Source organism: Vicia villosa, linkage group LG4 (genome assembly GCF_029867415.1).
Source record: "Vicia villosa cultivar HV-30 ecotype Madison, WI linkage group LG4, Vvil1.0, whole genome shotgun sequence".
NCBI classification, from domain to species: Eukaryota; Viridiplantae; Streptophyta; class Magnoliopsida; order Fabales; family Fabaceae; genus Vicia; species Vicia villosa.
In genome coordinates, this window is record NC_081183.1 from 172,131,467 (window position 1) to 172,157,992 (window position 26,526).

Below are 26,526 nucleotides of genomic sequence, written 5' to 3' on the forward strand. Positions count from 1 at the left end.
AGTGCTTACAATCATGGTAGTCAGAATTGCGATCCAACTCGTAGGATCGGACAATTCTGCAATCTTGTAAAACCCTCCATGTGGAGTATGGCTGGAATTGTTTTAAGATAGGCGCGACCGGAATTGCCGCGAAAACGTGTAGAAACGGTGGAATCGCTGCGAAAACGCGTAGAAACGGTGATTTTTGTTTTGAAGCTTTTTCGATCGTAATGTTATTGTTTTGGTCTTGTTCTTTTTAGATGTTTTTAATTGTTATTTGCTACTTACTTTTAAGGGGATCTAAGATGTTTTCAGGTGTGATATGCTACTGTTTTGAATGTTTCAGTTAGTTTCTATGAATATTATCGTCCTAAATTTCAGTTTTTAAAGTTATTTTGGTGTTACTTGACGTTTTTTCCTAGAAAATTATGTTGCTTCATATGCATATTATGAATCCATATGCAATATATATGAATTTATAAATTTGGTAGGATTTCACGATCCCCGATTCACGATCTTGTTACCCCTACCCGAGCTTGCGTAGGATCTCGAGTCTGACTACATTGCTTACAATAGTCCAACAATATATAATCAAATGCCCCAAAACAAAAGCAATTACATGTGAGCAACATCAATTAACATTTATGATATCTGACATTTAAACTAATACAAGTTCAATCAAATCAGTGAAGTGACTGTACAATCTCCCAAAGACTGAAATTCCAAAATGTCATACTATTAAATACAAATGTATATGTATGCAGTGTTCCTTTGAACTTATAAGTAGTTTAGAACTACTCAATCTACAAAAAGTAACTGGCCAATGTTTACAAGAGGAGGTCATCAAGAAAAGGGATACTAAATGGTAACTTGATGGCTCCAGAAGCTATTAGGAATGATAAAACCCAAATTGGCATCATCCATTGAAATGCAAACACCAGAATTCCTTTTCCTGCAACAGTTTAAATCATAAGTAAGAAAAAAGAACTATTTCATATTCAACATTATTTGAAAAATGATAAAATGAATTCGAACATTGCAATGACGAGTAACTAAAATACGCTCCAATTCAAAAATTATAGTAAATGAAATAATATGATAATTGAAATAATATATTAATTACCCTCTAAGTTATCTTGAGGATTTCCTACTGGTATGGATCCAATAGTAGAGATATCATATATTATATATGAAAATGAAAGGGATACAATGGTTCTCTTGAGATAAACTATCCATGCTAAAACAGTGTGAGGGACTGAGGGTTAGTCATTTCAAAATCTTTGTGCTTTCAACATAGTAATGTTTGGCAAACAAGCCTGGAAGTTCATCAAGCATTCGAATGCTATGGTGTCAAGGATATTAAAGGCTAGGTAGTAATCAGTCACTATCTTCCTATACATGGAGGATGTCCTTTGGTTGCACAATGGTCAAACTTTGCAGAGTCTCAGGATCCTAATGTCTCTCAACAGAGTTATTGTGGCTGCCTCGTGAGGAGTGAGTGGAATAAACTCATGATGCAGACACTTTTATTCCTTTTCCATTAGTCATATTATTGACAGGAACCCCCTTAGAGAACCAGGAGACTTGATGCTGTCATAGAAACCGAATCCCTCAAAGAGTCAACTACTGAGCCAAACTTTTCCTTTGGTAGGCATGTCAAAACTGTCTCACAACTCCAAAGAAAGGGTATTGATTATCGAATCACGTGTTTGCTATGTTATATGAGTGGTAAATCTTTGACATTTATTCTTCACTGGTAATCATAGTAAAGACAGTTGGGAGAAAGTGCAACTTTGGGATAGGATTTCCCTGCTGCAGAGCCGGGCACAATCATACCAGATGGCATGTTTTGGTACCCAAGAAATGAAAAGTAATGGAACAACGCAAATATTACTTCAATTCAAACAGCCAGGCTAATAATTACCTATATGATGATTAGTGGAAAGCAAGGAACATATTGGGTCACACTGGGGGCTTTAAACACCATATGATTGTCAAATTGAACTAAGAGCGCCCACAAAAGTGGTTTGGAGCACAATACCTTTACCCAAAACTTTAAGACAATCCCATTTTTTATATGATGCTCAACACTCATATTTCCATTCAATGTTATATTTTTTACTCACACTTGATACTTCAACAGAACATTAACCCGCAGCCACCTACAAAATCTACTCCCTATTGCCGAGGGAGAAGCAGTAGGCCCTGCATTGGTTGGTTGGCTTGGATTTGCAGCATGTAGTGTTTGAAATTGAACTACATAACCAAAGAGTTATAGATCTTGTTCTTAATCCTAAGGAAGATATTTCTAAACAAGGCGACCATTGTTAGAGATTGTTCCAATCTCAATTCATTTTTTCCAAACTTTGTTGTGAGTTTCGTCCAGAGACAAACAAACAATAGGGCCCAAAATTTAGCAAAGGCCTCGTCTTAATTAGCTAGTCCCAAAGATTATTACTTCCCATAAATTTGTATTACTTTTTTGAAAAAAGTTATACAACAACAAGCCAGCCTTATTCCACTAAATGGGATCGGCTACATAGATCAACTTTTGCCATATAGAATACTATGTTTTCATCTAAATCATTAATCTCGAAAATTTTCTTAATAACTGCTCTTATACTTTATTTAAGTCGTCCTGTACCCCTAGCTATTTGACTCATTTTCATCTGATCAACTCTCCTTACCGCAAAATCTACCGATCTTCTCTCTGCTTATCCAAACCACTTAAGTCATTTTCCACCATCTTTTCTACTATTTTCCACCACCTAAGTCTATCTTGCATATAAATGCTACAAGAATATGATCAATTGCTCATTCATACTATTTTAATACTACTTCAGTTTTTCTCCCTCATCTCCTATACCTATGCAATTCTTCTCGTATAACAAAGCAAAATACATGCTACAATCTTTGTTGAAGAGACAAAAAAATACGGAAAAACTCGCTGCCAATTGTTACTTACTAGTCTTAGTGGAGCGAAATCTGGTCTCCCCATTTTCACCAAGCCATTCTCCAGTTTCCCTCAGCCTTTTCTGCACCTTCCCTTCAAATGCTTGCCCCAAAAACAAATCCATAGTAGTCTTCTTTACATCAAAATCTTTCTCCGTTCTTTAAAACACATATAAATATCAAAATCCAAAATGAAATTGAAGCACTTTCAACAAAATTGATTAAAAAATCATCAAATTCTGATAGACTAGCAGAACTAAGAAAGTCTGAGAAAGAAAGTAGGGAAAGTACTTGAGGTCAGGCTCGCCGTCTCTGAAGCTTCCGGCGCCGAGGGCACGTTCAATTTGCATAATTGAAGGCTGTGGAGCTCGATGGCGAAGCTTGTTTGGTGGTGAAGGTGAAGGTTTTTGATTTTGGGGAAGATTGGTTTGTTGAGGTGAAGATGATGAAGAAGAAGAATCTGGGTTTTGGGGAAGGGAGGCATTAGTAACAACAATGGGTTTGGGTATAGAAAGGTTGCTCAAGGAACAAAACATTGCAGAGTGTTTTGGGGAGGATAAGGTAACTGCCACAAAATATCGTAAGTGAGTTATAAAAATGATTTTCTTTTTCTTTTCAATAGTTTTTCTTAGTTTAAGGCAATGCTAAAAATTGAGAGATAGCAAGGTTATCATATAAAAACACTAATAATCATATAAGAACACTAAACAACATTCAAGAGGGAAGTTATGCTATAAATGCTTAATTCATACGTGTTAGAAATGCAAATCATAGTATTGATTCTTATGTGAATGGAAATGAAATATAAAATATACTATTTTTTGAAATATGGACAAAGAGAAGTTTAACTTATCAATTTTGGTCATTAATTAAATTATAAAAAAAAAATAGAAAAAGAAATTCAAGTAACATAATATCCACTTCTCTCCTTTATAGTATACACTCTTTACAACCAGATGTTTTTTTTTTATTTCATAGTTTTCATAGTTTACAAGAAGATTTCTCCAAACGCCGAATGTTTTCTTTGACTTCATAGTTTAAAAGGAAATTTCTCCAAACTTTTTAAATTGATCTTCATTTTTATATTCATACATGCACGCACCTCTTAAAGTCACTATACGATATTTATAAATTTTATTTATGACAATGTTAACTCTTTGGAATTCCCGATAAAAATAGTCTCTCTTGTTAAAGTGATTATTTTTTAATTAATTTTTTTAATGATATTTTGAACGTTAGATTAAAATTAGAAAGATGACGGTGATTCTATTCCTTCCTTAACCATACTGAATATATAATAGAATCTTCTGGAAGCTCCTCTCACTTTATCCATATTCAACCAACTCTTTTCATTTCTTGCAACCGTTATTGAAATTGTTTTCGTTTCTCCACCGTCGTCGTCGACAATAACCACCATCACCACCAATTTCATCTAACCGATCACTTTGGGGTTTGTTCTGAGCCTCGGTCACTGGCACCCCGGACGTTTCTGCAACTATGTCGCACTACGATGAACGAGTTGGAGCATTTGCTAGATCGCTTGTAAGTGTAACCGCGTCTGTGGTTAATCATGTTACTAGCTATTAGAATATACTAGTAGATAGTAGTTTGTATAGTGTAACTGACACCTGGCAGTAGCTAGAGTAAGGTAACCTGCTACAGCAGGTTACAGGATTGCTTCTATAAAATGCAATCTGTTAGATTCTTGTAACTAACTATTCATTGAATCAAAGAAATAGAAAATGAAGAGTTCAGACTTAGCATAGCTTTATAACATGGTATCAGTAGACTAATCGATCTTCGGTCATGACTACTTCTCCGGCGACGCCGCCGCCGTCGTCGCCACCTGGTTCACCGTCTTCCGCTCGTATCTCCAACACAGCGACGCCAATCGCGTCGTCTTCTCCTGGCGATCTTCGTCATCTCAATTTCTCTCTCAAGATCGCATCGAAACTTGATGAGAAGAACTTCCATTTATGGCGTCAACAAGTGGAGCCTTATATCAACGCTCACAATCTCACTGAGTTCGTGGTTTGTACTCGTGTTCCTCCGCAGTTCGTTGATGATGCTGCTCGCGTCTCAGGTACGATCAATCCTGCTTATTCTGTTTGGCTTCAAAAGGATCAGATGCTTCTTTCGTGGCTTCAATCTACTCTTTCGAGCGAGATTCTCTCTCGTGTTCTTGGTTGCACTCACACACATCAACTATGGGATCGGTTGTTCAACTATTTCCAGAAGCAGACGCGAGCTAGGGCACGTCAATTGCGAGTTGAATTGCGTGCTCTTACCTTGGATAATCTGTCTGTGCAAGATTATCTGCTTCAAATTCGCACAATTGTTGATGCTCTTGCTTCGATTGGGGATCCTATTCCTACTTCACATCACATTGATGTGATTCTTGAAGGCTTACCTGCTGAGTATGCTCCAGTTGTCTCTGTTGTTGAGAGCAAGTTTGGTATCATGGATCTTGATGAAGTAGAGATCCTTCTTGTTACTCATGAATTACGCCTCAACAAATTCAAGAAAACTCCTGTGCCTGAAGTTGTGTCCCTCAATCTTACTCACACAAACAATGCCAACTCCACCACTGATGAAGGGAATACTGCTAGTTCAGAGTCTACTCCGGCTCCTCCTCCTGCTAGTTCTGAGCCTCACTATCAAGCTCTCCGTGGCAGTTATGGTCGTGGAAGAGGCAGAACTGGTCGAGGTCGTGGTGGTAGATCCTCCAATTCCAACATTCAATGTCAATTATGCATGAAGTTTGGTCACTCTGCTCTTAACTGCTGGCATAGCTTTAATCAGAACTTTCAGCCTACAGCCAATTCCAATTCCTATGGCACTCCTCAGCAACAATGGCCTACTTATGCTTTTGCCAATCAGGTTTGGAACAGGCAACCTGCTGTGATGAGACCTGCTTCAGTGGTTCAAGTTCCCACAGTGCTACAAGTTCCTCCCAGCACATTCATAGCAAACTCAGCACCCTCCTCGTCCAATTCATGGTTTCCTGACTCTGGAGCTTCTTACCATGTGACTAGTGATGCTAAGAATCTGCAGCAGAGCACACCTTATGAAGGGCATGAGCAAGTCTTTATTGGAAATGGCCAAGGTTTGCCCATTTCTTCAATTGGTTCCAGCACCTTTTCCTCTCATAGTCACACACACTCACAGCTTAAATTAAATCATCTCTTACTTGTTCCTTCTATCACAAAGAATCTGCTCAGTGTGAGTCAGTTCTGCAAGGATAATAATGTTTATTTCTTGTTTACTGCTGATAAGTGTCTAGTAAAATCACAGGGTTCTGATGTAGTGCTTCTTCAAGGACATGTTGGTGCTGATGGCCTATATGAGTTTCCCTTTATTGCTTTGACAGTTTCTCCTCCTTCTTCCAACCTGTGTGTGTCAAGTGTATCTTCTCCAAATAATGTTGTATATAGTGCAAATTCTGCTTGCATAGGATCACAACTGGCCAATATTTGGCATATGAGACTAGGACATCCTAGTATAAATACATTGAGGCTTGTCCTCCAATCTTGTAATATTCCTTTTCAATTCAAAGATGAAAGTTTATTCTGCACTGCCTGTTGTATGGGAAAAGCTCATAGATTGCCATCTACTCTATCTCACACTCCACACACTGCACCTCTAGAGTTGATTTACTGTGACTTATGGGGGCCCTCTCCTAATACTTCTACTTCTGGCTATTCCTATTATATGTCTTTAGTAGATGCACACACTAGATTCACTTGGTTATATCTGCTCAAAACTAAGGCTGAGGCACTTAGTACCTTTAAGCAATTCAAGGCTATGGTTGAACTTTAGCATGGATATCCTATCAAATCTGTTCAGTCAGATTGGGGAGGAGAGTTTAGGCCCTTTACAAAATTCCTCTCTGAACTAGGCATTCAACACAAAATTATTTGTCCTCATACTCACCATCAGAATGGTGTAATTGAGAGGAAGCACAGACACATTTTTGACCTTGGCCTCACATTGCTTAGCCAAGCTTCTCTTCCTCTTGTTTATTGGGATTATGCCTTCTCCACTGCTGTCTATCTCATTAATAGACTTCCCTCTGCCTCCATTAATTTTCAGGTTCCCTACACTGCCTTATTTCACACCAAACCTGATTACAAGTTCTTGAAAGTGTTTGGTTGTGCCTGCTTTCCCCTTTTAAGACCTTACAATGCTCACAAGCTTGAGTTTAGGTCTCATGAGTGCTTATTTCTTGGCTACTCCACCTCTCATAAGGGATATAGATGTTTGTCTCCCTCTGGCAGATTATTCATCTCTAAGGATGTTCTGTTCAATGAGACCAGGTTCCCTTATCCTGATCTTTTTCCTTCTTCCTCTAAAAGCCTTTCTCTATCCAAGCCTGTCCCTCTTTCTCCTCTGCCTTTGTCTGCCTTTCAACCTACTACCTCTGTTTCTGCACACTCTTCACCTATTACTCCTCACCAATCGCAGCCTAATCCTTCTCTTTCCTCTTAGTCTAAGTCTGTGTCCAGTTCTGAACCTAATTCTGTGTCTAATTCTGCTCCTCTTATATCTTCCCCTGCACCTATTTCCAACTCTGTTTCTGAACCTGTTCACTCTTCCCTTTCTAATTCTGTTTCTGAGACAGGCTCAGCTTCTCCTCCTCTCCTTCATCCTCTACTGCTTCTCATCCTGTGCTTCCCCCCAATGCTGCACCTGTTTCCCAAGCACCTGTTAATTCTCATCACATGCAAACTAGGGCGAAATCTGGCTTCACTCAACCCAGACTTGAGCCCAGACTTCTTCTTACTACTGTTGAGCCCAAATCTGTCAAGCAGGCCCTTGGGAACTCTCATTGGAAATCTGCAATGCAGTCTGAGTTTGATGCTTTACTGAAAAATCAGACCTGGTCCTTAGTTTCTCTTCCTGCCTATAGAAGAGCCATAGGATGTAAATGGGTGTTCAGGGTTAAGGAAAACCCTGATGGGACTGTCAACAAGTATAAGGCCAGGTTGGTTGCCAAAGGTTTTCACCAGAGGCAAGGTTTTGACTTCCAGGAAACTTTCTCTCCTGTTGTCAAACCAATCACCATTAGGATAATTCTCACTATTGCCTTGACTCATCACTGGACCATACAACAGATTGATGTCAACAATGCCTTTCTAAATGGCACATTGACTGAAAAGGTTTACATGGAACAACCCCCGGGGTTTATCAGTGCTGATTCTTCTTTAGTCTGCAAGCTTCACAAGGCTTTATATGGCCTTAAACAGGCCCCCAGGCAATGGTTTGAAAAACTGCAGGCAACCCTCCTGAAACTTCACTTCCAAAAATCCATCCCTCTTCATCTATTCCTCCAAAAATCACATCATCTACATTCTTGTCTATGTAGATGACATCATTATCACTGGCAATTCCAAACCTCTAGTTTTGGATATCATCTCCAAACTCAATCTAGCCTTCTCCCTAAAACATCTTGGTGACCTTGATTATTTTTTGGGAATTGAAGTGAAATCTGCCTCCAATGGCTCTCTTTTGTTAACTCAGTCTAAGTATATTAGGGATTTGCTGTATAAAACTAATATGCATGAGTCTGCAGCAGTTGCCACCCCTATGCAATCCACCTGTAAGCTCACCAAAACTGGTTCAGCACCCCTTCCTGATCCCTTTCTTTACTGGTCTGTAGTTGGTGCTTTGCAGTATGCTACAATCACCAGACCTGACATCTCCTTTGCTGTTAATAAAGTATGCCAATTCATGTCAGCTCCTCTTGAATCCCACTGGGTGGCTGTCAAAAGGATTCTCAGATACCTCAAAGGGACCCTTCAACATGGCTTACATTTATCCCCTCTCTCCCCTCATACTGTGCCTTCTTTACAGGTGTACTGTGATGCTGACTGGGCTTCTGACCCAGATGACAGGAGAAGCACTTCAGGTGCAGCAATCTTCTTTGGCACAAACCTCATATCTTGGTGGTCAAAGAAGCAGCCAGTTGTGGCAAGGTCCAGCACAGAAGCTGAGTACAGGAGTCTTGCCCAAGCCACTGCAGATCTGTTATGGGTGCAAACTCTTCTCAAGGAGTTGTCTATTACCACCAAACCTCCTATCATATTATGTGACAATCAGTCTGCAGTGCTGCTGGCCCACAATCCTATCATGCATACAAGAACCAAACACATGGAGATAGACCTATTCTTTGTCAGAGAAAAAGTTCTAGCCAAGCAGCTTGATGTTGTTCATATCCCCGGTGTTGATCAACTGGCAGATGTTTTGACAAAGCCTCTTCCATCCACCAAGTTTCTAGAGTTGAAGCACAAACTCAGGGTTGCTAGCTCCCCATGAGTTTGTGGGGGGTATTAGAATATACTAGTAGATAGTAGTTTGTATAGTGTAACTGACACCTGGCAGTAGCTAGAGTAAGGTAACCTGCTACAGCAGGTTACAGGATTGCTTCTATAAAATGCAATTTGTTAGATTCTTGTAACTAACTATTCATTGAATCAAAGAAATAGAAAATGAAGAGTTCAGACTTAGCATAACTTTATAACACTAGCAAAGCGTTTGAATTGCTCTTGCATCACTCAAGGTCGAGACTCAACAATCTTGCTGATTTTCGTAATCTTTCTTATCAATTGTTCGTGGTGCTAGCTGGTTTCACATCTCTGTCTTTCTAAAAACCGATTCTTGATTTTCTTAAGGAAGAAGACATATTTTATTTTGCCATGAGTTTAGGTCTTGCTCTTGTAGTTGCCCATATTGTGTGGCTTCTGGACCTCCTTAATGGAGGATAAAGGTAGAAAGTGTCTCTTAAGAAACTTAGTCACAATGATTTTCAATGCTGTCATATCATTATCGATTGCTTGGTTTTTTGGAATGGAATATGGCGTAGGAATGATCTTTGGCTGGCTTTTGACGTTGGTTTACACCACATACAATTGTAGTACTCAGATTATGGCAGTGTTGACAGATACTGCTGTAACAACCGGAACAACTGCCTTCGACGCAATTCGCTCAGTTCTGCAACTGACTAAAGATAATTTTTCTGAGGTTCGAATTGTTATACTCATTTGAGTTCTTTAAATGAGTCCCACTCAATTTTTTATACTATATTGCACTTTTTAATTATTTGAACAACCAAACTAAAATTTTCAAATATTCGTTCAACCCATAAAAACTTTAAAATGGGTCCCACTAAATTCTACAATATACCCCACATTTATATTTATTTTATGTTGAAAATCCAATATAACAAATACTTTTATTTAGTTATCCAGCGTGGCAAGTGACACTTTGTTAATTGTGTAGGAACGGAAAAATGAGTGATATTTATGCTCTTACGTTTCAGATGTTTCTTGCTCTCGGCGGTTTCACAGGACTGAAACTCCAACAATAGTTAATTGGTCAGTTTTACTTACTTGTTGTCCATCGTCTAGGAGTGATAGGTGTCCACATATTATGGCTTTTATGTCTTTTAATTAGGGGTGTCAATTGAATCCATATTCATTAAATCCATCCACCAAAATATTCATCCAATCCATCCACCACATACAAAAGAAATTAATGGATTGTATAAAATCCATCTAACATATTTCGATAATCCAATGGATTATTTTTCTTTTATACTTTAAATCCATTAAATTATTTTTAAAAAAATAATAAAAAGAGTTTTTAGTATAAGAAAAAACAATTCTACCAAAAATACAAATAATCGAGTTTTTCGAAAATATGAAAAAATCAATTTTAAGAAATACAAAAAATCAATTTTTTTCGTAAAAATATAAAATCGTTTTTTTAAAAATGGAAAATTTGAATTTATTCAGAAAAATTGAAAAATCGAGTTTTTTAATATAAAAAAGAAAGAAAATCAAGTTTTTTTCGGGAAAACAAAAAATCCAGGTTTTTCGGAAAAAAAACAAAAAATTGAGTTTTATGAAAAAACAAAAAATCGAGTTTTTTCTCGGAAAAAACAAAAAAACAATTCTTTTCGAAAAAATAAAAAATGAGTTTTTTCATAAAAACAAAAAAGCGAATATTTTCAGAAAAAAAACAAAAAGTCGACTTTTTTTGAAAAAAAACATAAAATATTTTTAGAAAAACTAAAAAAATCAATTTTTTTCGGAAAATAAAAAATCGATTTCTTTTCCACAAAATGAAAAAATCAAGTTTTTTTGGGGGGGGGGGGGAACCGAAAAATCCAAGTTTTTCAATAAAATTTAAAATCGAGTTTTATCGAAAGAAACGAAAAATCTATTATTTTCGAAAAAACTAAAAATCAAGTGTTTTCGGAAAAACAAAAAAATGACTTTTTTCGAAAAATTGAGTTTTTCGGAAAAAGATTAAAAAAACAAGTTTTTTTTCTTCTGAAAAATCGGGTTTTTTCGGAAAAAAAATTTAAAAAATAGTGTTTTTCGAAAGTTGTCAATGTTAGGTATGTGAAATTCCCGGTAAAAGTTGTCTCTCTTGTTAAAGTGATTATTTTTAATTAATTTTTTTAATGATATTTTGAACGTTAGATTAAAATTAGAAAGATGGCGGTGATTCTATTCCTTCCTTGACCAAATTGAATATATAACAGAATCTTCTGAAAGCTCTTATCACTTTATCTATATTCAACCAACTCTTTTCATTTCTTGTGACCGTTATTGAAATTGTTCTCATTTCTCCATCGTCGTCGACAATAACCACCATCACCACCACCTTCATCTAACCGATCACTTTGGGTTTGTTCTGAGCCTCGGTCATTGGCACCCCAGACGTTTCTACAACTATGCCGCACTATGATGAACGAGTTGGAGCATTAGCTAGATCACTTGTAAGTGTAACCGCGTCTGTGGTTAATCATGCTACTAGCAAAGCGTTTGAATTACTCTTGCATCACTCAAGGTCAAGACTCAATAATTTTGCTGATTTTTGTAATCTTTCTTATCAATTGTTCATGGTGCTAGCTGGTTTCACATCTCTGTCTTTCTTGAAATCGATTCTTGATTTTCTTAAGGAAGAAGACATATTTTATTTTGCCATGGGTTAGGTCTTGCTTTTGTAGTTATCCATATTGTATGGCTTCTGGACCTCCTAATGGAGGATAAGGGTAGAAAGTGTCTCTTAAGAAACTTAGTCACAATGATTTTCAATGTTGTAGGAATGATCTTTGTCTGGCTTTTGACATTGCTTTACATCACATACAATTGTAGTGCTCAGATTATGGCAGTATTGACAAATACTGCTGTAACAACCAGAACAGCTGCCTCCGACGCAATTCGCCCAATTCTGCAACTGACTGAAGATAATTTTCCCGAGGTTCGAGTTGTTATACTTATTTGAGTTCTTTAAATAGGTCCCACTCAATTTTTTATACTATATTGATCTTTTAATTATTTGAACAACCCAACTAAAATTTTCAAATATTCATTCAACCCATAAAAACTTTAAAATGGGTCCCACTAAATTCTACAATATACCCCACATTTATATTTCTTTTATGTTGAAAAGCCAATATAACGATTACTTATATTTCGTTATCCAGCGTGGAATGTGATATTTATGCTCTTACGTCTAAGATGTTTCTTGCTCTTGGCGGTTTCATAGGACTGAAACTCCAACAACAGTTAATTGGTCAGTTTTGCTTACTTGTTGTCCTTGGTCTAGGAGTGATAGGTGTCCACATATTATGGCTTTTATTCTTTTAAGTAGGGGTGGCAATTGAAACTATTAAGCCAAAATTCATCAAATTCATCCACCAAAATACAAAAGAAAATTGAGTTTTATCGAAAGAAACGAAAAATCTATTATTTTCGAATAAACTAAAAATAGAGTGTTTTCGGGAAAACAAAAAAAAAGACTTTTTTTCGAAAAATTGAGTTTTTTGGAAAAAGATTAAAAAAATGAGTATTTTCTAAAAAATTGAGTTTTTTCGGATAAAAAAATTAAAAAAAATAGAGTTTTTCGAAAGTTGTCAATGTTAGGTATGTGAAATTCCAGGTAAAAGTTGTCTCTCTTGCTAAAGTGATTATTTTTAATTAATTTTTTAATGATATTTTGAACGTTAGGTTAAAATTAAAAAGATGGCGGTGATTCTACTCCTTCCATGATCATACTGAATATATAACAGAATCTTCTGAATGCTCTTCTCGCTTTGGGGTTTGTTCTGAACCCCAGTCACTAGCACCCCGGATGTTTCTGCAGCTATGTCGCACTACGATGAACGAGTTAGAGCATTTGCTAGATCACCTGTAAGTGTAACCGTGTCTGTGGTTAATCATGCTACTAGCAATGCGTTTGAATTGCTCTTTCATCACTTAAGGTCGAGACTCAACAATTTTGCTGATTTTCGTAATCTTTTTTATCAATTGTTCGTGGTGCTAGCTGGTTTCACATCTCTGTTTTTCTAGAAACTGATTCTTGATTTTCTTAAGGAAGAAGACATATTTTCTTTTGCCAGGGGCTTAGGTTTTGCTCTTGTAGGTGTTCATAATGTGTGGCTTCTGGACCTCCTAATGGAGGATAAAGGTAGAAAGTGTCTCTTAAGAAACTTAGTCACAATGATTTTCAATGTTGTCATATCATCATCATTTGCTTGGTTTTTTGGAATGGAATATGGTGTAGGAATGATCTTTATCTGGTTTTTGACATTTGTTTACATCACATACAATTGTAGTGCTTAGATTAGGGGAGCATTGACAAATACTCCCTCCGTTTTTTATTATGAGTCGTTTTGGCATTTTCACACATATTAAGAAAAATAATAACTATTGTATGAAATAGATAAATTGTAAAAGATTTTACTAAGTTGTCCTTCATTAATTGTATAGGAAACACAAATTAAAATAATTTGAAGAAAGAGAATATTAAATGCTTAAGGGTATAATAGAAAAAATAACATTAATGATTCATTGAAATCGTAAAACGACTTATAATAAAACACAAATTTTTTCTCTAAAGCGACATATAATAAAAAACGGAGGGAGTACTACAGTAACAACCAAAACAGCTGCCTCCGACGCAATTCGCTCAGTTCTGCAACTGACTGAAGATAACTTTCTAGAGGTTCGAGTTGTTAGAGTATAAACATCCATTATACTCATTTGAGTTCTTTAAATGGTTCCCACTCAATTTTTTATACTATATTGCACTTTTTAATTATTTGAACAACCCAATTAAAATTTTCAAATATTCATTCTACCCATAAAAACTTTAAAATGGGTCACACTAAATTCTACAATATGCCCCCCACATTTGTATTTATTGTATGTTGAAAAGCCAATATAACAAATACTTTTATTTAATTATTCAGCGTGGCCATGGCACTTTGTTAATTGTGTAGGAACGGAAAAAATGAGCGATATTTATGTTTTTACGTTTCAGATGTTTCTTACTCTCGGCGGTTTCATAGGACTTAAACTCCAATACAGTTAATTGGTCAGCTATGCTTACTTGTTGTCCTTGGTTTAGGAGGGGTAGGTGTACAAATATTCTGGCTTATGTCTTTTAATTAGGGGTGGAAGTTAAATCTATTAAGCCAAAATATATTCAATCCATCCACCAAAATACATATTTCGATGATCCAATGGATTATTTTTTTTATACTTTAAATCCATTAAATTAGTTTTAACAAATAATAGAAATAGTTTTTATTTTTTAAAATTTTTTTCTTCCAAAAATACAAATAATCGAGTTTTTCGAAAATATGAAAAATCAAATTTCGGAAATACAAAAAATCAAATTTTTTCATAAAAATATAAAATCGAATTTTTCTAGGAAAACGGAAAATTTGACTTTCTTTGAAAAATATGAAAAACCGAGTTTCTTTTTTTTTTTAAAAGAAAGAAAATTGATTTTTTTCTCGGAAAAAACAAAAAAATTGAGTTTTCTAGAAAAACAAAAAATTGAGTTTTTTCGAAAAAATAAAAAAGCGAATACATTCAGAAAAAACAAATAGTCGGGTTTTTTCTAAAAAACAAAAAAAATCAAATATTTTTAGAAAAACGCAAAAAATCGATTTCTTTTTCAAAAAACAAAATAATCGGGTCTTATAATAAAATTTAAAATAGAGTTTTGTAGAAAGAAACGAAAAATCTATTATTTTCTAAAAAAACTAAAAATCGAGTGTTTTCGAAAAAACATAAAAAAAAAACAAGTTCTCTCGGAAAAACATAAAAAAGAAAATTTTTTTCGAAAAAATAGAGTTTTTTTTTAAAGAAATAAAAAATCTAAGAAACAAAAATTTGAGTTTTTTCGGAAAAATAAAAATAGTTTTTCTGAAAAAGCGAAAAAATTGATTTTTTTCGGAAAAACAAAAATCAAATTTTTCTTAAATTTAAAAATAATTAGAAATTTTATTTTTTTATGTAATTTAAAAAATATTTTAGGATACTTTTTTTGTTGTGAATTTTTTTAAAAATTAAAATATAATTAAGAATATTAAAAAAATGTAAAATTTAGTTTTTTTATGAAATTTAAAAAACAATTAAGAATATTTAATTTTTTCATTTTGAAGTTTAACTTTTTTTATGAAATTTAAAAAATATATTAGAACATTTAATTTTTTATTTATGAAATTTAAAATATAATTCTCAATTTATAAGATTTTGTTTGGATGATGAATATTTATACATTAGAAATGTGTTAATGGATGAATTAGATTGATTTTTTCCCTTAATGGATATATTGAATTGAATTTTTAGATTGATTTTTTCCCTTAATGGATATATTGAATTGAATTTTTATTAAGAGAGGTTAGTGGATTGGTAATAGACTAATGGATTGGTTTATCTATCCATTAAACCATCTCATCCCATCCATATCCATCCATTTTGCCACCCCAACTTTTAAGGGAGGATGGAGGAAACAATTGCAAGAGTACCACTATTATAGTTTTGAATAATATAATTTCATCATTGTTTGCTCGACTGTTTGTTGTTGAGTGCTATAAAGGAATGTTCATTATCTGGTTTCTTTCATTCTAGTCAATAGGGCTACGAAAATGAGTGAGACAGTTAGAATTAGGAAGGAAACCTGAAGAGAACCTCGCATTGTTGACTTTCTGCATTGCATAACCATGAAGCAAACTTAGGGAAATATAGGTGTGTGTTTGTATTACTTCCCACACATCCAATTGGCATTCTCAAGTGCTTATGGCTTAATTTATGTTGCTTGTAATATTTGTACATCTAGTTAGTAGATTGGCCTAGTTGGTTAGGAGAATGTCCATGTTTTTTTTTATTACTGAAAGTTAACTTCTCATTGATCACGCCGCCTGTTTAAACAAATGTGTTAGGCAATGCTAGAAATTGATAGAAAGCAGTGATATCATATAAAAACACTAATAATCATATAAAAATACTAAACTGATATGAAATAAGGAGAAAGAAAATAAAAGAGAAGAGAGAAAGATAGAATGATTATGTATTATTTCATCGGTGTATTTCTATAAAGAGATTGGACATTGGTCCTATTTATAGGACAATATTTAGACAATGTAATAAATACAAATTGTTATAAATAAGTGTAATAAATACAAATTGTTATAAATAAGGAATAAAATCATTGAGAAACAAATATCGAATTATTCATAACACTCCCCCTTGGATGTTTGTTTTGGATATGCCTCGTTAAAACCTTTACTAGAAAAAACCCAGTGGAAAAAAATCTAGTGAAGGAAAAGAGTACAATATCCTTTTAAAATAAATGTATTTCTCCCCCTCAGCTGAGCGTTCATTTCTTTGACGATGAAGACCAAACTTTTGTACTAGTTGATTAAAAGTTCTACTTGTGAGTGACTTTGTGAAAAGGTCTGCAAGATTATCACATGAACGAATTTGTTGGATGTTTTTATCACCATTCTTCCGAAGATAATGAGTGAAAAATAACTTTGGAGAGATGTGTTTTGTTCAGTCTCCTTTAGTGTAACAATCTTGCAATTGAGCGATACATGGCGTATTATCTTCATATATGGTCGTTGTATTTGTTTTTCCAAAAGACAAACCGCAAGTATTTTGTATGTGTTGGATTAAGGATCTCAATCAAACATATTCTCAACTTTCCTCATGTAGTGCTAAAAGTTCTGCATGATTAGATGAAGTTGCTGTTATTGTTTGTTTCACCGATCTCCATGAAATAGTTGTACCACCACATGTAAGTAAATAACCTGTTTGTGATCTACCATTGCGAGGATCTGACAAGTAACCTGCATCTTTATAACATGTTAATTCGAGTCTGGATGCTTTGGTATAAAACAAACTCATGTCTATTTTAGCGCTAAGATAACGAAGTATACGTTTGACTCCATTCCAATGTCTTCGTGTAGGTAAAGAATTGTATCTTGCTAATAAATTGACCGCAAATGATATATCAAGCGTGTATAGTTAGCAAGGTACATCAGTGCTCCAATCATACTGAGATATGGTACTTCAGGACCAAGCAATTCTTTATCCTTTTCTCAAGACCTGAAAGGATCTTTCTCTATATCTAATGATCTTACAACCATTGAAGTAGACAACGGGTGACATTTGTCCATATAGAAGTATTTTAAAACTTTTTCTATATAGCATTCTTGATGTACAAATATTCATTTATCAAAATGCTCAATTTGTAAACCTAGACATAATTTTGTCTTTCCTAGGTCCTTCATCTCAAACTCTTTCTTTAAACAATTCATAGCTTTTGGAAGCTCTTCAGGAGTTCCAATAATATTTATGTCATCAATATAGACAACTATTATTGCAAATTCTTTTCCTGATCTTTTTTATAAAAATACAAGGACAAATGGAGTTATTTGTATATCTCACTCTAAGCAAATGTTCACTAAGACGGTTATACCACATGCGTCCAAATTGTTTCAAACCATAGAGAGATTTATTCAATTTTATGGAATAGCTTTCTCGAGATTCGGAATTGTGTCTCTGGTATATTAACCTGTCATACCCCAAAATTTTCCCATACTATTTCTCCTATTCAAGTCCAAAATTATCAAAGGAAGAAGTTACTAAATTAGGGTTTTAAGGAGAAAGTCAACTGAACTTTGACCGGCCATAACTTTCACATGGAGCATCAAAAATTTCCCATCCAAAGCTCAATTTGAAGGAAATTGAATTCTCTACAACTTTGGCTCTCACATGCCAAGTCCAAAAATGCTTCATTTGGAAGATATAAGCCAAGACATTACAGGTCCTCCTAAAGGATCGCAAAAGAGACGTTTTTTCTCAAAGGATGGTAAATGAACATGGTAAGTTCAATGAAGGTGAAACCAAAAGCATCTTTTAGAAGACTCTTTGAGCTTTCTAAAATGTACAAGAACGCCTTCATGTGATAAAAAATGAGAGAGATAGGATTGGTACAAGTTGGTCGATTTTCAAGAAAGGTGTGAAAACTTAAGTGAAGAATTTTGCATTTTTAAGTAGTGGGCCATATTTTTTCAATCATCCACGAAATTTTAAACATATGGAGGGCCCAAGATTCAAATTTTATTTATCTTATGGTATTATTTCATTTATACTTGATTTTATTCATATTAAATCAATATAAATCAAATAAAATCAAAAGAAATTAAAATCAAATCATTCAAGACTTACCATTCATATAAATATGTCCAAATACACTCCATAAATTGATTTTAAACGTGAAAAAAAAGTGCACCAAATAGAATCAATTGGAAAAGGAAAGTCTTCATGCAATTTTAAAAACAAATATTTTTCTCAATCAAAACTTGATTTCTTTCCATTCTTTTTAACCCTAATTACATGCTACTATATAAACACAACATTGCAGCCTCAAACAGGACGAAAACCTAGCCTCCAAACTATCCTCTCAAATTTCAAAAATCTCACAAAGAAAACCAAGTTTCGCTTTCTTATTTGCAGCCTCATTCAAAGACGATTAGTCCTTCTATTCTCTTCCTGAGACGTCCAAGAGTAAGTTGAGATCCTTTTTCATGCGTGAGCACTCTTATAATGTCGTATGCCATGAATATCATCTTCATGTATATTTTGTTTTCATATATTGCATAATCATGTGTTTATGTCCCAACTAATCACATATTTGAGTTTAGCACGCAGATTAGAGAAGGTATGGACCATTATCTTAGAGTTTTAACGTGGAAAACTTAACCTGCCATTGTTAGGGCAAGAGATGCAAGAGCTTCGGCCTTATCGACACAGGCCCCTACAGCTTAAACCGATGCCACTATCGAGTTCGCAATGTCCCATTTAGTAGATCTGGGTTTCCCTTTTGTTTTTATTGATTGAATTTCATAGGTTTGGAAGTCGTTGGAATTCGCTACGAAACACATTTGCAGGAACCGTATCAAAATTCTAGTTATTTTGTAGTAAAATATTGTGCAGGTTTTTAAGATGGGGAGATGGAAGAAGATGGGCGCGTGGCATTGTGCAATTGGCCAGTCAAAAGGTCACCCATTCATCTGGGTTTTGATTGGCTGCGCGTTATCTTTCTGATTCGCTTTGTTTTTAATATTTCATATTTTGTGTTCATCCATTTAACAAGTTAACACATTAGCAGAGTTGGTAACAAGCAAAGGTAATAGACCACAAATGCGCGGGTTCGATCCTCACGCGGGCCAATTTTGTTTCTTTTTTCTAACAAATGGTAACTCTCAGATTGGATGCGCTTTGGGCCAAATGCATCCATGATGCACCTGCAGATCCAGCCCTTGGATTTCAACGGATCCAGATCTAACGAACAGAGATGAAGACCCACCACAAGCGTACAGAAGCGTGACGCACAGGATCAAATACCTGTTTCTGTTGTTTTATTTGTATCTTTGTGTTATTTGTTTATTTCTTTTATTAATTAACTAAAAAAAAGCAAAAAAAATAAAAAATTATCAACTAACTAAAACTACAAAAAAAATAGGATTTAGTGTAAAGTAAATAAATTAATTTTCTTTTTAGTTTTTAAATCAATTTAATTTAACTTAGAATTAGAGTTTTAAATCACCAAAAAGACATTAAAATTAGGATTAGTTTTTTTAATTAATTAATTAATCTATTTTAGTTTAATTAGACTAATATTTAATTTAATTTTTTCACATAAATTTCAAAAAACTTAATTTCTCGTAATTTCTATTCTCCCGATTTCTTCTCCCACCTCAAAATCCCTTGTATGGCGCATGTTTTGTTTTATTGATTTCATTATTAGAATGTAGCTAGGTCAAAATGTAAAAATCATAGTGAACCTATTTATCTTCTCGCACTTTTAAATTCCTATATTTTATTGTATATATTGCTTAGATGTATGCTACTTAGGGTGTGTATGGCAAGTTCGAATTAAACGATTAGCTCACTAAAGAATATATAAGATAAATAAGTATTTGAATACAACACACTTGCACGCACTCACCCTTAGGGTACGCCCCTCTTGGTTGCCTTCGATTAAAAGGTCATGTCCCTCGAAATGTAGAGGTATCTTAGCAAAACGATGACCCTCGAGTAAAATCATCTTAGAAAAGATCTTAGTCCCTCAATGACCCTCGATTGTTGCCTACACTAAAAGATCTTGTCCCTCGGAGTCCCTTCGGAAAATGATGATAGTCCCGCTAAAATGCTAAGGTTCCTCTACTTGTTGCCTTCAACGACCATACGATGACCCTTCGATGACCCGCACGTCCAATATAACAAGGATTTCCTACTTCTATATAGTATGGATAATCCTGGGAATCGTAAAAAGCATAGAAAAAGACCAATCTAGGGTAGTGCTCTTAATATGCCTAGCTCTATTAAAAAAAAAAAAAACATCTTTTCAACACTTTTTTAAAGACTAAGGCTACGCATTTACGCTAAAGTCCTTATGTCCCTTTTCAATTCAAAACAAACAAAACAAACATGAGCTAAGTAAATTAAGAGCCCGTAGATAACTACGGATGAAAAGGGTGCTTGCACCTTCCCTTTTCATAACTTACCCCCCGAGCCCGCTTTCTTTCAAAAGGGTCTTTTTCTGTACTTTTTGCCCTTCCTAACATTGGACAAAATAAAAGTCGGTGGCGACTCATGCTCACCGCAACATTGTTGCTTATAAATATAAAAGTCAGTTCACCGTATTACATAACCCTTTAAGGAGTTTCATATAAATGTCACTATCAAGTGATCCGTATAAATAAGATATTACAACATACATCATGTTCATATTAAGCCCTTCAAGTACTATAAGACTAATAAAATATCGAAAAATTAATTGAATCCACTACAGGTGGATATGTTTCATCAAAACCAATCTTAGGTCTTTGTGAAAATCAATGAGCAACAAATCAAAATTTTTACCATTCTTATGGAGGACTAAGATATAGTATATTGTTGGCTTGATGCGAATAAATATCTTAATATCATACTTTGGGTATTTCAAATATATACTTTATAATTGATGATCCCATAAGTATCAACCATATAATTAACTTTAGACGTCTAAAGACTGGATCTCCAGGTCCATTTTCTTTTTATGAACATATATTACATGATGTTCAATATCAATTTTAATAATATATGTGATACTTATACATGAATTTCTAAAAAAATCCAGAAAACAAGATCTTAGTCTAATTAGTTGAGAAAATAATTTCACAAACTTCTGATTGTGAGTAGACATATGCATGATCTTTTAGTCGATGCAAGAATTAATGTCATAAAAACTCAATTTCTCAATTTTTCCTTTGGAAACACACAAATTTTATTGGATCGAAGAAACTTCTGATTCTTCAAAACTAATTCTCGCATCATAATACATCTGAGATGACCCAACCAATTTTTCCAACAATACACTTAGGTGTGATCTGTAAACTTCTTGTTTACAATAATACATAAGATTATATTCTTTTAATTTGTTTCAATCTCTAAATGACTTGCGAGTGATAAAATTTTCTATCTAGATAAACAAAGAAATCACGAATCTCTATATGACTTAGAAGGTATTGATTTTATCATCATAAAAATATTTTACAATACACATTCATCGTACATAAATTGAATATAAATATTTATTCTCATAAGATCGATTTCATTAATCATCATATTATTAATCAACAAATACTATATATAATAATTTGTGATATCTCACAAATATTTTATGATTCTATCAAATATTCAAAAAATATATTCAAAAATAAAAAAAATTCCATTTCACTTATTTATCTCAATCATATCATATATAGATCTTTGAAAATTATTTAATTTATTTTCAATAAATTAATTGAGTAGTATTTAACAATAAAATGAAAAATCTTAAATCTTATTATTTGTACATATAAATACACATATCAAATATATTATCACAATATAAATATTATATGCACGCCCTCACAATAAGTTATATTACACTCAAATTAAAAGTAGATATTAATATATTTTATACACACAAAATTTTCTGCTATAATAAAATATATTGATTTTTTTAAAATTAAAATATCACAAATAATTTTAAAATCAAAGTTAATTTTAAAATTTTAATTGATAAACATTCATTTTAAAATTTTTATTTATTTCAGAATAATTGTATTTTCAAAATCACAAAAATAAATTTATCCAACTACTAAGGAGACATACTTTTATATTCAATAAAATAATAACTTTTCAAATAAGCAATAATTGATATAATCTATAATATCTCAAACCGGTAACAATTGGTACCCTAACAATTTTAGAAAGTTTCTAACATAAAAAAAACTTTACAATAATACAAATATTTAAAATTCTTCAAGAACTATAACATACACGTTTTTATAATTCAACAAAAAGAAAATTTCATTATGCAATCCTTCAGGGATATTTTATAAGTTCTTTATAAGTTCTTCAAGAATCATAGCAAACAATTATTTTGCAATCCTTCTGAGATGTTTTATAAGTTATTCGGATAAGAGACTATTATTTGGCTATCCTTCATGGATGTTTGATAAGTTCTTCATGAACTATATAATAAATTATTATTTGGCTATCCTTCAAGGATGTTTGATAAGTTCTTCAGGAACTATATAATAAATTACTATTTGGGTATCCTTCAAGGATGTTTGATAAGCTCTTCAGGAACTATATAATAAATTATTATTTTGCTATTCTTCGGGGATGCTTGATAAGTTCTTCATGAACTATATAATAAATTATTATTTGACTATCATTCAGGAATCTTTGATAAGTTCTTCAGAAACTCAGTCACACAAATCTTTTATTAATAAAAATAATAATATTTGCAATCCTTCAGGATGCTTGATAAGTTCTTCAGGAAGTCAATCACATATTTTTTATTTCATAGAAATAATAATATTTGCAATCCTTCAAGGATGCTTTATAAGTTCTTCAGGAACTATATAAATAACTTGTTTTGCTATCCTTCAGGGATGCTTCAGGAACTATATAAAAAAATCAATATATTTCGATCCTTTAAGGATTCTTCATATGTTCTTCAGGAACAATATAAGAAATTCAATATATTTCGATCCTTTAGGGATGCTTTATATGTTCTTCAGGAACAATATAAGAAATTCAATATTTTTTCGATTTTCTTCAGGAAAATTATAAACTTATTATATTTCTATCATTCATGGATACTTGATAAGTTGTTTAGGAACTAAATATTAAACTATTATTTTGCTATCCTTCAAGATAGTTTGGTAATTTCTTCAATAATTATATAATAAAAGGTAAAAAAAAAAAAGAAACTTAAAAAAAAGGATCAATATTACCTTCAATAGTTAAAACTTTAATTTTTTTCTTTTTCATGTTTGGTAGAGTTTCGTGCTGATAACGTGATATGAAATAAGGAGAAAGAAGATAAAAGAGAAGAGATAAAGATAGAATGATTCTGTATTATTTCATCTTTGTATTTCTACAAAGAGATTGGTCCTATTTATAGGATAATATTCGGACAATGTAATAAATACAAATTGTTATAAATAAGGAATAAAATCATTGAGAATTATACTATAAATGCTTAATTCATACATGTTAGAAATGAAAATCATAGTATTCATTCTTAGATGAATGGAAATGAAATACAAGAGATGCTATTTTTTGAAATATGGACAAATAGAAGTTTAACTCTGTTTTGGTTTGATAAAAAAAAAATTATCAGTTTTGGTAATTAATTAAATTATATCATATACACATCACTTTTTCATTATATTTCATTAAGTGTTACAATTAAATGATAATTTTTTATTTTTTTATAATAATTCAATTTCAAACATAAATAATTAATAATTAGTTTTTATTATTTTTACGACTCTCTCATAACATATTAAAATATACATATAAATCAACTGTAACAAATTTTTAATAAAACATTATCTAATTTTAATCAAATATATATTGTTCCGGACTCGGGATATTTATAAGGACGCGACCTATAGCATATAATATGCATTTGGCCGAGCACTAAGCTCTACCCGGCAAGATATATGTCAGCCGAGAACTGCGTGTAGGCATAATAGGATACTTAATCGGAAGCCAGGACGTTACCAGCCGTTAGGGACGGTTACAAGCGTTATAAGGCCATTAAGATACGGTTACAGACATTATAAGCTATTAATAAGCGGTTACAAGCGTTACATATCATTATGGGCGGTTACATAGTCATTAAAACATGACTATTCAATAGGGGTTAGGACTTATGCTATAAATAAGCCTAAAAAACCTCAGAGAATGATAGGTTGGTCCATCACGAGATTAGACTCATAGAGGGACTCCCGTACGAGGGATAATCCAGACACTCTCTTGGAACATGGTGCCTAGCCCACCGCTTCCAAATCTCCCAAGTCAATCACTAAATCATCCTTTCTCGAGGCTTCCCTCATCTCTGAGGGCATGCTCCTCGGAATCTGGTTTTTTACACAAAACATAGGCGGCGTCTGTGGGAACTCGGTAAAATTTTCCTGGGCCACAAATCATACTCAAACAATCACCTTTTTTCTAGGTGATTCACTAAAAGTGAACAGTTTTCCTTGTCAATCGAATCCTACAAGTCAATATGATTCTAAATTATTGTTCACTTGTTTATTCGTAAATGACTATTCATTTGTTCTCTCGTAAATTACTATCCATCCTATGAAAGGAGATAAATTGCAGGGCCGTCAATAATAATTTTCGTCACCGCTCGCACTCCGCGTCTATTTTAGTACAGTAAAAGCCATGAAAGTCCGCCCTTACGGTGCTAATCTCAGTTTTATGAAATCGCAAAGCCAGAGCCACCATCTAAACTGCCAGTTGCCGATCTAATTTTAACCCGACAACTATGGCGGCTAAATCAGGGGTTTGTTCAAGATACCCATGGGTCATTCAGATGGTGTTGATAAGCTGATGATGAAACTATCCATTATTAAAGGCAACAAGATCTTTGATGGTGCGATCGGCTTCACGACGGACTCAATTATCTCGGATTTCTAGAAATCTTTCCAACCCGGGCAAGCTCAACTTCATAGCTTATATCTCAGGATTGAATGAAGCAATGAGATGGGACTATGAAAGTAAGGAATCGAGATCAGAAACGACGAACTCACAACAAGGTCTCACGCTCTTATTAAGTAGTTCGCAACTCTGGCTTAGCTCGCTATAGTTGTTGTCCGCTTTCGTACCATAACTTCAAGCTTTATGGCGGTTCTATTCCATATAAGTTTTATCTTTTTTCCATTTTAAATGGTAATAAATGATATAAAGCTGGAAGTAATTACATCAAATAAATTACATACATTAAGGCTATGTTTGGGAGTTTGGAGGGGAGGGGAGGGGAAGGCTTCCGAAATCGAATTTTTAAAATAATATAGAAAAATATTTGACATTTTTTGAAAAAATGATTTTGTTTAGAATGATAAAAGACTCATTATCATTACAAAAATTTTAATTTTCAAAATAGTATAACAACCTAAACGATATTTGCAAAATTTATGGAAGCCCTCCAAAACCCTCCAAAACCCTCATTCAATACAATTTTTTAGTTCCCCCGTTTTATGGGATTTTTGGTGTTATGAATAAAATCAAATCCTCCAAAACCCTCCTACTCAAAATCTTTTTATATTTTTCACTCAATTCTTACTATTTTCCAAAGCCTTCCCCTCCCTTCCCCTCCAAACTCTCAAACATAGCCTAAGTTAACATATGATAGTTGGAGTTTATTTTGGGAGCAGTTATAAAGTGCAGGTTTAATGTCTAAAATTTACTAAGCGTAAGACATTTGTTCAGGATACCCATGGGTCAGTCAGACGGTGTTGATAAGCTGATGATGAAACTATCCATTATTAAAGGCAACAAGTGGTAGCGTTGGTCAGAGTAGCTTGGGAAGAACCAGCAAGTGATAATATTACCTGGGAACTGGAGAGTCAGATGAAGGACTCTTATCCTGAACTCTTTACTTGAGGTACATATTCGAGGACGAAAACTATTGTAGTGGGGACGGTTGTAACACCCCGTATTTTCCATTTATTAATTTAAGTAAAATTAAATTACCTATTGGGATTAGTTGGTATTTTAATCGGATTAAATTGGAGAATTGAGAAATAAGGTAATTGGGTCAGTGTTGTGGTTAGTAAAGGGGAGGTGCTAATTGTTAGGCCTTTACTAAAGTTATGCTCTATTTTTCATAAAACAAGGAAATAAGGAAAAAGAGAAATAGAATAGCAAAAGAGGATAAGACAGCAAG

General features: G+C 33.7%; 1 protein-coding gene across 1 annotated transcript; it reads right to left on the reverse strand.

The window, feature by feature from the left end:
* Positions 1-607: 607 nt before the first annotated feature.
* On the reverse strand, positions 608-3,560 carry LOC131595944 (probable NAD(P)H dehydrogenase subunit CRR3, chloroplastic). Its single transcript, XM_058868486.1, has 3 exons — positions 3,223-3,560; positions 2,945-3,090; positions 608-931 (listed from the first exon to the last, which is right to left on the reverse strand). Exons 1-3 carry the CDS (start codon positions 3,465-3,467, stop codon positions 807-809), a joined length of 516 nt encoding a protein of 171 aa, XP_058724469.1. The 5' UTR covers positions 3,468-3,560; the 3' UTR covers positions 608-806.
* Positions 3,561-26,526: the final 22,966 nt, after the last annotated feature.

Bases quoted from the DNA above. Each gene is read 5' to 3' on its own strand.
- LOC131595944 (XM_058868486.1), bottom strand. From the start codon at position 3,467: ATGTTTTGTTCCTTGAGCAACCTTTCTATACCCAAACCCATTGTTGTT. The intron at 3,091-3,222 runs GTACTTTCCCTA...TGTGTTTTAAAG, and splicing joins GACGGCGAGCCTGACCTCAA to AACGGAGAAAGATTTTGATG. The intron at 932-2,944 runs GTAAGTAACAAT...AAACTGTTGCAG, and splicing joins ATTTCGCTCCACTAAGACTA to GAAAAGGAATTCTGGTGTTT.